Genomic DNA, 12637 nt, shown 5'->3' on the forward strand with positions numbered 1-12637 from the left:
GATGGCATAAATGAAGTAATTAAAATTAAAATAAAATAGGAATTTCAGCTCACTAGCAAGAAGTCTATAATGTGCCTCTTAGAAACTACCCAAACAGTTTGGTTTTTTTTAAACAACAAAGGCCATAAATAATTAAAACTGTGTATATTTATCATTCAACACTGTCTTAACCCAACCTTCTTGATATAAAATCCTGTCTTTAAAAAAATAATGTATAACTATCTTTTCCTTTCAGAGTGTTCAACCGTATCTTGTAAAGACAAAAATGACTAAGATCCGCAAACAATCCCTTTTTGTACCTACTCCGGAAACTTTCGTAAAATATGCCCTCAATACAGTTGGCCTTGAGTCCCAGACTTCTGGATACCCAAGTCATTCCCTTATGGTATGTTTTATATTCATATTTGAGTGTACTTCTAATAGTAAATTGTCTGCCTGAATGTGTAGTCCAGACACAAGGAGAAGAAAAGGGCTCTGTGTGCTGGATGTAAGCAGGGGACAGAGACCTCCCTTCAGACAGAGACAAAGAGGACTGCCCAAACATGACTTCCCCCCTACAGACATGGAACACCAACATTTAACGGAAAGAAAGCAGGTGGCTTTCTGCTGTCTTTCCTGCAGCCTTTAACCAGAGGTAGCATAAATTGAGCCTGCCTCCCCCCCCCCCACCCAAGCCAGCCTTCTTCAGAGGCAAGAAGGGGATCTCCCAGACTGTCCACTGGGTCTTAATGAAACTTGTAAAGCAGGGACTAAACAGAAGAAGGAAGACCCTGTCAATGATCTCCCCCCCCCCCAAAAAAACACCTATTATAGCAAAGAGATAACTCTACTTTACAACCAAACATCATACTAAGCGCTGATGTTAGAAAGTTTCTTACACCTCTTTAGAGGAGGAAGAGGCGTGAGGAAAGATTTCCAAAGTTTGCAAATACAGCATCATATCATTAGTATAACTTGTTGGATTGATTTTTTTCCAGTATGGCTATAAAGAAGTAGCTTGCTGTTTCCCCACAGACTAACAAGATCAATTTTAAAATCCCCAAACCGCATGTTAGGGCATGGGGTCAGAGGGAGGGTGAGAAGCAAACCCCTTTTCTGCTATTCCATCCAAACACTTGGACAGATCACCTTCACTGGTTAGAAGTAAGTTTCTGTTCCTAAGTTTGAGGAAGGGCAATCTGCTCTTCAAGATCTAAAGATCAGTTATGATCAAAAACTGCCCTGTGTGATTGGGGTTATATGGCAGATGTTGGAGAATATTTTGTTTGTTCATAAATTGTCTCCTCATCTGAGTCCTATAGATGGGGTGCAATTTCTGAACTTTTAGAGTTTAAGATTGGTGTTTTCCATTTTCAGAATCTGCCATCTGGCTAATGAGAGGTTATAATTTCATACTATACTGTTCTGTAGAGAAACAAGAGATGTGAATGCTTCCAGGGTATCCTAGCTGTGTGGGGGAAAATAAGTTCACTTGAGGGATGGATGGAGAATTTTAAAAGAATTGATATACGATGCTTGCTTACCAAGTCTGAAGTTATTTTATTTAATTTAGGAAAATAAAACACAATTGTTAACTTGGTTAGCATAAAAATGGTTTTACTTGGCATATCTATGGAATTTAAAGATATAAATGCCTTAACTGTGTTATACGCTGATATACTCAGCGCTCGAGAGCTTAAAACTACTACGCTATATGCTACCTAAACACATCTTAGTTTTTGCTATCAGAAGATGGGAACTGTGCATTTTTGTAATAAAAACTTTGTTTGAACTTAAACTATCAGTACAGTCACAGTATATCAGCAGATTCCAATACTGAGTGAAATGTAATATTAAAAACATTGACCTCTTTTATTCCCCTCATATACACAGGATAATAGTAACTTATAAGCCAGTTTGGTTTAGTTGTGATGTAGTGGTTAAGGGTGGCGAACACTAATCTTGTGAACCAGGTTTGATTCTCCACTCCTTCAAATGAAGCCTGCTGGGTGACCCTGGGCAGCCACAGTTCTCATAACTGTCCCAGCCCCACTAACCTCACAAGGGACTTGTTGTGGGGAGGAGAAGGGAAGGCAATTGTAAACCGAGACTCCCTAAAAGTAGAGAAAAGTGGGGTATAAAAACCTGTTCTTTGTTTTCTAAACAATAAAATTATTTGAAACTGTTATATTGGGATTAATGCAGTAGTTTTTACATAGATGTTCATACCTAGGGGTAGGCTGTCTTTTTGGTCCAAGTGCTAAAACATGCTACCTCTCCATATGAAAACACTGCATGCTAGCAGACAAAATGGGAGGATAGGAATGAGTTTAATTGGTTTGACGTGCTAGGAGAACGGCAGGCTTTAATGGCACTGTCAGCATCTCGGGGATTTGCCTTTGAGTCAGCTGGTGGCAGTGTGATCTGGGAGGCTGTAATGGGCATAACCCATGCAAGTTTTCCTGTGTTGCTGGTCCCAACAGTTCTGCCACTGTTTTTGTTGGAGATGTATGGCCATCTTTGTATAGAAAAGAATGACTCTTTAAGCTTCTGTGGATCTGGTTTGGGGGATTTTTGTTGTTGTAAGCTTGGTTTCAAAGATGTTTTTGTGTTCAGTGACTGGATAGCAAGTGTTTTTCTTCCCCATCTCTTAGGCCTGGTTCAGCAGGACTTTACCAAAGTGGTATCGCATGAAGCTCCTTGTAGACAATTGCTTGAAAGCAAGAGCCCGTAATTTGAAGAAACAAAAGGAAAACTGAGCTGTGTTGTCTTGACAAGATCCTGGGTAATTTTGTATCCACATTCAAGCACCAAACACTTCATTATACCAATATCTTACATTTTTTGAACAGTGGGGGATTTTGAGGACCAGAGTCCAACAATGAAGCAACAGAACGCTGAGTGAAGGGAAGAGGGGAAAAGCCATGAGCAGTCTGTAGTTTCCTTTATTTGAGCCTTTGTTTAGAATGTTTATTAGATATGACCCAAGATATAATTTTGTTGTTACACTAACTTTGTTGTAATGCACTGACACAAGCAGAATTTGTCAGTATGAGAATTGCACTGAAAGCAGTACTTCGTCATCATACACTGTTCATAGAATGGGATATACATTATTTTAATAAATAACTACCTTGTAATCCTTACAAGAAATTGCACCTTCCCTCTGTGAATTTGGACTAGTACTACTTCATGTGTCATAGTGCCTATAAGACCTTTGCCTTGTCAGTGTTAGTACTGCTTGGTGATTGCCCTATAAAAGATGGTTGATACCTGAAATATGATTGAAGTGAAATACTGGAAAAGAAAAGGTTTGGCTCATGTTAGTTAATGACCATAATGAAATGAATTGCACATGCCAAGGAATGTATTGTTTAGTCTGTTGTTAAATGCAAAATTAAGAATGCATTTATATGTTCAAATTAGTTGTTTTGCAGTAGGTAAAATGAAAAATTGGGGGGTTGGATCTTCCCGTCTTTCCTCTGCTGCTGAAAAAGCCAGGGCACCTGCCAGCTATGTCTACAAGCTTTCCCACAGAGATCAAACCCTTATGAATGTACAGATTCTTGTTTGCAGAAAATAACCTCTATAGCTTACTTGGTTGGTTGTGACTTAACTCAGTGTTGAGAGCTATTTAAAAAAGGTGACAAAAATCCAACAACTCTGGGCTATGTTATCAGTTGAGATTTATGGTGGTGTGTCAGTAAATGTTCTTCAAGTATAAAAAGCAGTTGTTGTCCATTCCCCAACTACTGCATTAAGTTTTGGCCTCTTTTGGAATCCACTGCTTTTGTCCAGATGTACATGCACAAAAAAGCCAATATGTCTTACAGTTTGAACACATTTATTGACACTACAAAGGCTACAAGATTTATTATGCTGCCCTTGGAGGAATAATCGAAGGCTCCAATTTGAAAGCTGAAGTGTGTTTAAATGTTATTGTACATAGAAAATAAATGAAAACCGATGCAATGGTGCTGACCAAGTACAGGAAATGAATTTTGTCCACGAAGGTATTTTTGTGTTTTTGGTATTTGAAAGGGCAGATTTGGATTGTAAAAAGCTGTACTTAACGACTGTTTGGAAGTGGTGCGGGAGGCTGTTGAAAATAACTGGCATGTCTATGCAACAGAGTGCTTTTTCTAACCCTTTATTGTAAAATGAAAATTTAAAATAAACAGTTCTCTGAATGTTTAATAGTCTTTCTTTATTAGCAAATCCTTTGCATGATTGACCCATTATATCTATAGAAAAAACAACATCTTTGGAGAGCTGGTTCTTTCAGACAACAAACAAAGCTTCAATTCATAGTGTAGTTTATCATGAGCTACTTTGAAGAAATGTGTTGGAAGAGGGCCTGAGCCTGTAAGGGGAATGGCAGCATACAAATATAATAAAATAAATAAAACAATATTCAGTAACTAGAATGTCTTAAATTGGTGACAGTTGCCCAAGGAGCATGTAAGGACTGGACATATATAAAGTCATTACATATTTATAATTCCTCAGAGTCAGTTTTTGGTGACTGGTTAACATTCAAAGATTTTTAAAATGATATTTGATAGCTTTTAAAAGCAAAGTAAGATTTTCTTACAGGACTTTATTACTAAATCCTACATATGTAGCCATTCACACACATGTATTGCCCCTGATCCTAGTTTCAGGATCTTAAGCATATACATGGACAAATGTTGAAGTGACATCCCCCAAAGGAAAAGCTATTTGTTATTTTTATTTGTTATTTTTATTGGCTATTTCAATGCATTCACCTGCTACTTTTAATCTCATAGTGACAATAAGAATTAGAGCACTCAAATATGTCTCCCGTGGCTAATCTAGAGAAGCACTCACCCAGGAACTCAACCCAGGAAAAGGGAAAAATATGTTTGTTTTGTACATAGATATAAGGTGACAAAAATATTCCTACCTTAAACATTACTAATACATTATTTTAAAACACCTCTTTTTTTCCAGTATCTGGCTTAATTCCCTCATCCCTGGCCAGAGCTAATAGTGGGACAAGGATTTTGACAGAGATAGAACTCATTTTTCTCTTATCAGCATATTCAATTTCCTTCACTAAAATCTAGATTGCCTGCCATGCCTCTGCTGTAGAGGGTATTATCTACCAGCAAAGGCAATGTATATGCATCATCTAATACCAGACCTTTTAAAACAGATATTATATATTATTTTTTCCTGTAAAACTAAGACCATTACAGTTTTGATTCCACCACCTCCCCCATTTGATCTCTGGATGTTGGGGGACATATTTTATATATATGTAAAATATATACAAGTTGGAAGTAGGTGCAAAATTGGGAACTCCTCCCTGTGAGGAAAAGACACAAGAATTATCTGCATGAATTTTCTGCTTCACTTTGTGAAGGTTTACCATACATTCTGAATGCTCAGGGGTAAAGCTCAAACTGGCCTTACAACATAGTCCAGTCAAAACAGAGAACTAGTTAGTAGGCTGGAGAAGAGGCCAATAAAGCAATTTGTATGGCAATGAGGCAACCCTAGAAGCCAAGAGAGAGACATGTAGTCAGTCAGTGGGCCCTTCAACCTCAAAGTGACCAAGTGGTTTTAAGTTTTTTTCCTTGCCTTGGCGAAATAATAGGGATTTTTTAATTGCTTGTGGGAATATCTCCCTTTAGGAAGTGGGGTGGCTATATTTGGGGACGTTACTTTAGAAGGACTGATAGTCCTAAAACACAGGCACATAGTCTAAACCAACAAATGGATAAGATGGTAAAACTAAGACTGACAGAATCTGAACAAGAAGTCTAGAACCATTAATTTAACATTGAGAAAAATTTAAATCTATACTAGGCATGCATGTCTAAATATTTGATTTTCCTGTACTCTGGTGTAGTCTTAAGCTGTTCAACAATATGTGTTTTCTGTGTATCCAGTGAATACTACACTCCTCAAAATGTAAAAAAAATGTAAAATTGAGATTGCTGAGACCCAAATGACTCCCCAAGCTTTGAGCTCATATACATCAAGGTGAAAAGAGAACTTGCACAGCCAATGAGATTTCCAAATTTTGCTCCTTCCCATGCAAATCAGGAGAGAATTCTAATATTTGTATGGATAATCTTAACTCAGGGCATCAGACTGCAATTCTGATTGTGGTCTGTGAAAGCAGCAGAACAAAGAGGACGACTGGGAGAAGTCGAATCGTTGCTAAGATCGAGCTGCTTAAGACCAGTGCCAAAAGTTTCCTGTAGTAAAAACAAGGCTCAAAGGGGCTATGTTCTCACTATTGTTCACAGGGTAATATCAGACTTGCTCATTGAGGCTGAATAAGTAGCTATGTGTGAGCCAGTGTGGTGTAGTGGTTAAGATGTCAAACTAGTACAGGTTCAGATCTTCACTCGTGTCATGGAAACTTACTGGATGTTCTTGGGCCAATCACACACTCTCAGCCCAGACCTTAGCTAGAGTTTGCATGAGAGACTTCCAAGGAATACCAGGGTTGTGATGTGGAGGCAAGTACTGGCAAACCACCTCTGAATGTCTCTTACCTTGAAAACCCCATGGGGTTTCCAAATGCAGCTGTGACTTGACAGAAAGAAAAGAAGCTTCCTGCTTGTTCAGTCTGCAGTCAAGCGCTGGTTTCTGGGCAAGATATTCATATAGTCCTGAACCTAGAAGATATTTTCTCTTCCCATGATATTGGAAGAACTGAAAGAAGGGGAATTAAGGTTGTTAATGCATCTCCTGAAACTAATTTCACCATTCCCTTGATGCCACTTACTGTTTGAGGCGGTTTCATCTTTGTAGTTTAGCGTTATGGCTGCGAAGAATAAAGATTAGTGGGAATGTTCTTCCAGTATTACTTCCACTAGGGCTCTTTCAGTTGCAAAGTGTTCAGGGTCCTTAAAAATCTTATATTTGAAGCCTTGGAGGATGTGTACTTCTTCCCAAGGTTGTTCTCTTGCCCCTGCTTTCAGGATTATATAAAGGAATGGTCTTTGAAATGAGCAGGTCCTGAGGTGAGAAAGGTCAAAGTGTGAAACATCTTCAGACAGGAGTCATGTGACCGTAAGAAGGCACCATAAGTATGACTTCATTGAAGTTAAGGATAGAACCATGTGAATCCCAGCAGAATCCTGGTGCGCGCTCTTTCTCTTTCCTAAGTTACCTTTTCAATTGGAGAGCATGGAGAGATTCAGATCAATACATGACAGCATCTTTGTGGCTTTGAAGCAATTACGAAATTGCTTCAAAAATCACAAAATTGTTTCAAAAATAAAACATTCAGAGTATTATCATTTTCAAGGTAGCATTTATCACAAAGCCACACATTTACAGTCACAAGTTTAACTGAATCTTAATTGATATGAACCCAGCACCATTGCAGAGATAGGATTTTCAGTGCCCTTCATGAAAAGCATTCTGAACAAAGGCAAGTCCTAACAAATGGTGCCCAGTAACACAAAACAAACACACAACACAAAACACAAAAAGTTAATTTCTTCCCTTTACATTCTTCAATGGCTGCTGCTGCTGCTCTTAATGCTTGGGCCTGCTAAGAAATTAGCAGTTTCCCTCAGTCAAACTTTAGTCTAAGCTCTCTCCTGCTGCAGCCTAGACTGACTCACGGGAAAGAGTTTTGAACAATTTCTAACAGCTTGACAAACTCCTTGTGGAAGAAGGGGCTTATATATTCTGCTTTTCTGCGCTGCCACCAATATATATACTTTTTGCTGCCACCAAAAATATAAATTAAAGCCCACTCAAACTGATTTTTAACCGGACACCACCCTGACCGGGGAACACAGACACACAGACAGGAAAATAAATGAAGACTGGAACGGTTTGTAAAATTGAACAAAACTGAAAACTTTTATTTGCTGGCTTTAACACAGGCTTCTCAGGTAAACTGGAGAGGAAATAAGCGTATTGGTTGCAGAGAGTTCGCTTAAGCTTAACGGTTACTGAATAAAGACTGTTTCTTAAAGCTTAGTGGTTACAGAGAAATATTGTTTGAACGCTTAATGGTTGCAGGTGCACTTTGTACTTCCAGTTAGTTACAATGGACACTCATGAGGTGTCCCTTCACTCCAAGATTTTACTTCAAGAACAAAGATGTTTCTTAACTTGATGTTTCTTTTGGAGGTTTTACACTCTCTTCAAGAAATAAAAAAACTCAGTCCGCTGTTCCTCCTCACAAAAATAAAAATACTCAGTCTACGCCCAGTGGGATTCAGGCATAACAGCCTCCCTCTCCCACACTCCCAAAATCTGGCTTCTCTGCCACAGGAGCTGGGCCTCCCAAGACTGTTGTTCACTTTGAGGAACCTCGACTTTTGGACTGTTAGGAGAGTTTCCCCTCACACACACAAAATGTCAGAAACACCTGAGGGCGGACCACACTCCTCCAAACTCAGGTTATTTAGTTGTTCTGAATAGGCCTCCAGCTATTCCTACAACCACAACAGTAGAGAGATCTCTGGCTTGATTCTTCTTCACTCTGCCTCAAAAGTACCCAGGGCACACCAGCTCCTACAGAGCCACAAAGTCCGAAGACTAAAAAGAAAGAACCCTTCAGCACTAGCGCTGACAGAATTTATACTATGTGCGTTTTTTTCTCTGGCCAATCAGGGCTGGCCAGGGCTTAACTCCTTCAGGGGCGGGTCCACCCTGTAATCTGAATGCAGGATAAGTACATTCGTCACACTCCTCCTTTATAATATCACCTAAAAGGAAAATTATAATATGCATTTTCCTCCAAGCTGGATCTATCACATACTTGCAAACAAATTAAGTGGCTTCCTCAGTCAAACTCCAGGCCTTCCCTCTCTTGCTGAAAGCTTGACTGATAGATGTGGCAGAGGTCTTGAGTAGGTGATGCAGGAGCATCTTAACCAACTGCCCAAGCTATGTGACCTTTGGCTTCCTAGATCCTAAATGCTAAGTCTTTTTAATAAAATAATAACATGTTAAATGACATGGGTAACACATCCAAGAAAGTCGGTAGCAGGAGACAAGCTCAGCAAACTGTAGAGAGGAACTAGGATGCCTTGGGTTGTATTGAGGGAGGGAGCTAACAGCGGCCCTCAAATGCTGCCTTTCCAAGTTCATCATGGTATAGTAAGGGAGTATTTTTAACTCTTCCTCTCTTTGCTGAACGGAGAAGGGTGGTACACAGGAGTGAGTTTGGTGTATGTGTGCCTGCAGTATGCATCTCTGGATGCTAATTTTATCCCATATTCCGAACAAAATACAGGGCAAGAGTTCACTCACGAACATTTATAAAGAGCTGCAACATGAGGATTAGTATGTAGCATTTCCTAAAATTAATAAGAATGTCCATTGTTCACAATGGGAAGATGCCTAAAGGCCCAGTGATAGAATGGAAGCCACAAATGTCAGGTCCACAGCAATTTATCTGGTTCCAGGGGTCAACGTTCCACTCTGGGGGCTGTCGCTCCAGGCCAAGAACAGGTTTCTCCAAATCCACGTTGCATTTTCATTTCAGCTCTTCTGTACTGTAATGTATTTCAATGGAATTGTGACAAAAGTTCACAGAAATATAAGGTGCAAACCAATCAGGAACAATGTGCTATCACAACAGAATGGGGAAATCTTCCTAGGAATAGGAAAGCAACCTGATTGAGTAAGCTGACCTGTGTTCCAGCTGTTGGAGCAACCAGCTGAGAGAGGGGGGAGGTATCTCTCCGAGATGAAGGGAGCTATTTGAGTTTGGATTCCTGCAAGTTAACATTATGTCCCTTAACTGTGTATTAAATCTCTACTGTGAGGAAATTTCAGTCAGGGAGTCTATTTGACTTGAAATATACTGAGTTCACTGTGTGCTGAAAAGCAGAAAATACACAGACAGAACTGGGGGTTTTATTTAGTGGTCAAAGCTGAAGGTGTAATAGTAGGAAGACTTTCCACAGGTGACCATAAATAAAAGAAAGGGACTATATCTTCAGGAGATCGTAGAATTCCTAAACCAATTAGAACTATACACACAGGTGGATTCCCAGTCTTCTGCTAGAGTTACCTCAGGAGGAAGATTTATTAAAGTGGGTAGCTAACAGCATCAAGGCTGTACATGTACTGGATGAAAGGATGCTAACCTGTTAGAATCCAAAGTCAAAGTGAATCCAATAGCCAGTAACATCAAACTGAACCATGCTAACCATAAGCAACTGAAGAAACTTATAAAGCTTGATTAAGAATTTTGCCTGTGCCAAAACTTATCTTTGTACATAGTTATCTTCTGCCTGACTTCCATCCTTTTGAAATGTCTCCTAATCCCATGTGGTTTGTACAATACATTTTGCTTCTGTTTGACAAACTTGCCTCAGTTCTCTGGTGCCTTGAAAAGGGGGATTTGCCAAAGGTAATAAACAACAGGCACCAACAGGCACCCTTTCTGGAGTTCCTAAGGCTGAGCTTTAAACACCACATAACAGACCAGGTGATCGGGAGCAACAGCCGCAGAAGGCCATTGCGTTCACATCCTTCATGTGAGCTCCCAAAGGCACCTGGTGGGCCACTGCGAGTAGCAGAGAGCTGGACTAGATGGACTTTGGTCTGATCCAGCTGGCTTGTTCTTATGTTCTTCTTATGTTCTTACATATGCTACAATCATAACAGCTCAGTCATAGAAAAGGTGGGAAAACTGCTCAGTGCAGTTAGGATGCGTGAGCCTGCCACAAATAGGAGGGCGAAGGGACTTGCCACAGGAACGTATGCAAATAAATTAACATTTGTGGCTTCCGTTGTATCTAATTACCTTTCAAGCATCCCTGAGAGCCAACATGATGTAGTTGTTGGGAGTGGTGGTCTCTAATCTAGTGAAATGTTTGTTTCTCCACACCTTCAAATGAAGCCTTCTGGGTGATTATGTGCCAGTTACAGTTGTCTTAGAACTGTCTCAGCCTCACAAGGTATCTGTTGTGGGGAAGGGAAGGTGACTGTAAGTTGCTTTGAGACTCCTTAAAGGTAGAGAAAAGCAGAATATAACATTCAACTCATTATTATTCTTGTTATTCCCAATGTGCATTTTGCCATTCATTCGAGTACATCCCCTACACCATGGCTGCTTATAAATGTGGGCAAAAGTGGATTCTTGTCCTATGTCATTCCTTTTAGTACATCTCCTGGTGTGGCAATATATTCCATTTGAATGAGTCTGTGTGTGTTGTTTGTATGTTATGCACCATCAAGTCGCTTCCAACTGATGGCAACTTTGTGACCTCCAAAACATCATACCACTACCAGCCTTGCACAGGTTTGCAAACTGAGGGTAGTGGTTTCCGTCTCATGTTGGGTCTTTCTCTTTCCCTATTGCAGTGATGGCGAACCTTTTCGAGACCGAGTGCCCAAATTGCAACCCAAAACCCACTTATTTATTGCAAAGTGCCAAAGCAAGAATTTAACCTGAATAACCCCCTCGAGCAGGGGCCAGCCTGCTGTAGCCTCCAGCAAGTCCCACATGCACCACTCTGCACCTCTCTAGCATCTCTGCTGCCCCCGCCCCACCCCCACCCCGGGCAGCAGCCACCTGGAGCACAGGCACCAGGCCCGCCAGCTGAGTCCTCCCTGCTTGCTGAGGTGCACGCACATCAAGTCCAGCGGCCCAGGCCAGCCTAGATGTGGGGGGGGGGGCAATTTCCCCCCCACATGACAAACTCTGTGCACGCGTGACCACAGAGAGGGCTCTGAGTGCCACCTCTGGCACCTGTGCTATAGGTTCGCCACCACTGCCCTATTGCCTTTAACTTTTCCTAGCCATACTGTTATTTCCAGTGAGTGTTGTTGCCTCAGAAGGTGTCCAAAGGGGTGAAATGCATGGGAAAGGGTTTAACCTCAGTTTAGTTATTTTAGCTTGATTTGATCAAGAACCCACTGATTTGTCTTTTTGGAGATCCACAGTATCTGTTAAGACTCTCCTCCAACACCACATTTCAAATGAATAAATTTTTGTCCTATCAGATTTCTTCACTGTCCAACTTTCTCACGCATATATCATAACAGGAAATACTAAAATATGAATTACCTTTATTTTGGTCATCAGCAGTGCTTCCTTACATTTAAATACCTTTATATTTTCTTTGTTGTATGGGCACCTTTCCCAGTCTCAGTCACCTTCTGATTTCTTGGTTGCAGTCATGTTTGGCTTATGATTGACTCAAGGAACAGAAAACCTTGAACAATTTCGACTTCTTCGCCATCAGTCTTAAAGTTGTGTAGTTCCTCAGTAGTAATGACTTTTGCCTTCTTGATGTTCAGTTGCAATCCTGCCTTCACTGTGGTTTAATAGGATATATTCTGAAGAAAATCCAGATACAAGTTCATTATCTAGCAACAAGCTCATTTAAACACAGCGGGACTTGACTCCAAGTACTGGCCAAAAGATTCCAGCTCCACGCTTCATTTAGTTACATTAATGTTTTCATTTTCATCTGAGTCAAGTCCTCTCAATGCTGCTTACAACTACGACCAGGAAGCCTAAACTAATGTCAGAAATAAAATCAACCATTTGAAAGAAGAGGACAGCATTTAAGACAATGAACGTCTCGTGGAAAACGACAGAACTTTGTTTCCGATGGCATTTCTGTTCCCGCAGAAACCGTCTCGGAGCCTGCTTTTAGTCAGTATCCGTGGGACCGTCCTGATTGGTTTAGGG

General features: G+C 40.4%; 1 protein-coding gene and 1 long non-coding RNA gene across 10 annotated transcripts in view; one reads left to right on the forward strand and one right to left on the reverse strand.

Moving 5' to 3' along the window:
* HSD17B12 (hydroxysteroid 17-beta dehydrogenase 12) overlaps positions 1–4169 on the forward strand; it is a 267862-nt gene extending 263693 nt beyond the window's left edge. For all 9 annotated transcript variants that reach the window (XM_048483647.1, XM_048483651.1, XM_048483650.1 and 6 more), the window contains 2 exons: positions 236–385; positions 2634–4169. In XM_048483647.1, the coding sequence (XP_048339604.1) occupies positions 236–385; positions 2634–2738 (255 nt within the window). In that variant the 3' untranslated portion in view covers positions 2739–4169. The remainder of the gene's footprint in view (positions 1–235; positions 386–2633) is intronic.
* A 4301-nt stretch (positions 4170–8470) lies between these two features.
* On the reverse strand, positions 8471–12583 carry LOC125426950. The gene is made up of 3 exons (XR_007243608.1): positions 12008–12583; positions 10742–10899; positions 8471–9482 (listed from the first exon to the last, which is right to left on the reverse strand). It is a non-coding gene; the product is annotated as an uncharacterized LOC125426950 (long non-coding RNA).
* Between the last annotated feature and the right edge of the window lie 54 nt (positions 12584–12637).

Source organism: Sphaerodactylus townsendi, linkage group LG02 (assembly GCF_021028975.2).
Source record: "Sphaerodactylus townsendi isolate TG3544 linkage group LG02, MPM_Stown_v2.3, whole genome shotgun sequence".
Lineage (NCBI taxonomy): Eukaryota > Metazoa > Chordata > Lepidosauria > Squamata > Sphaerodactylidae > Sphaerodactylus > Sphaerodactylus townsendi.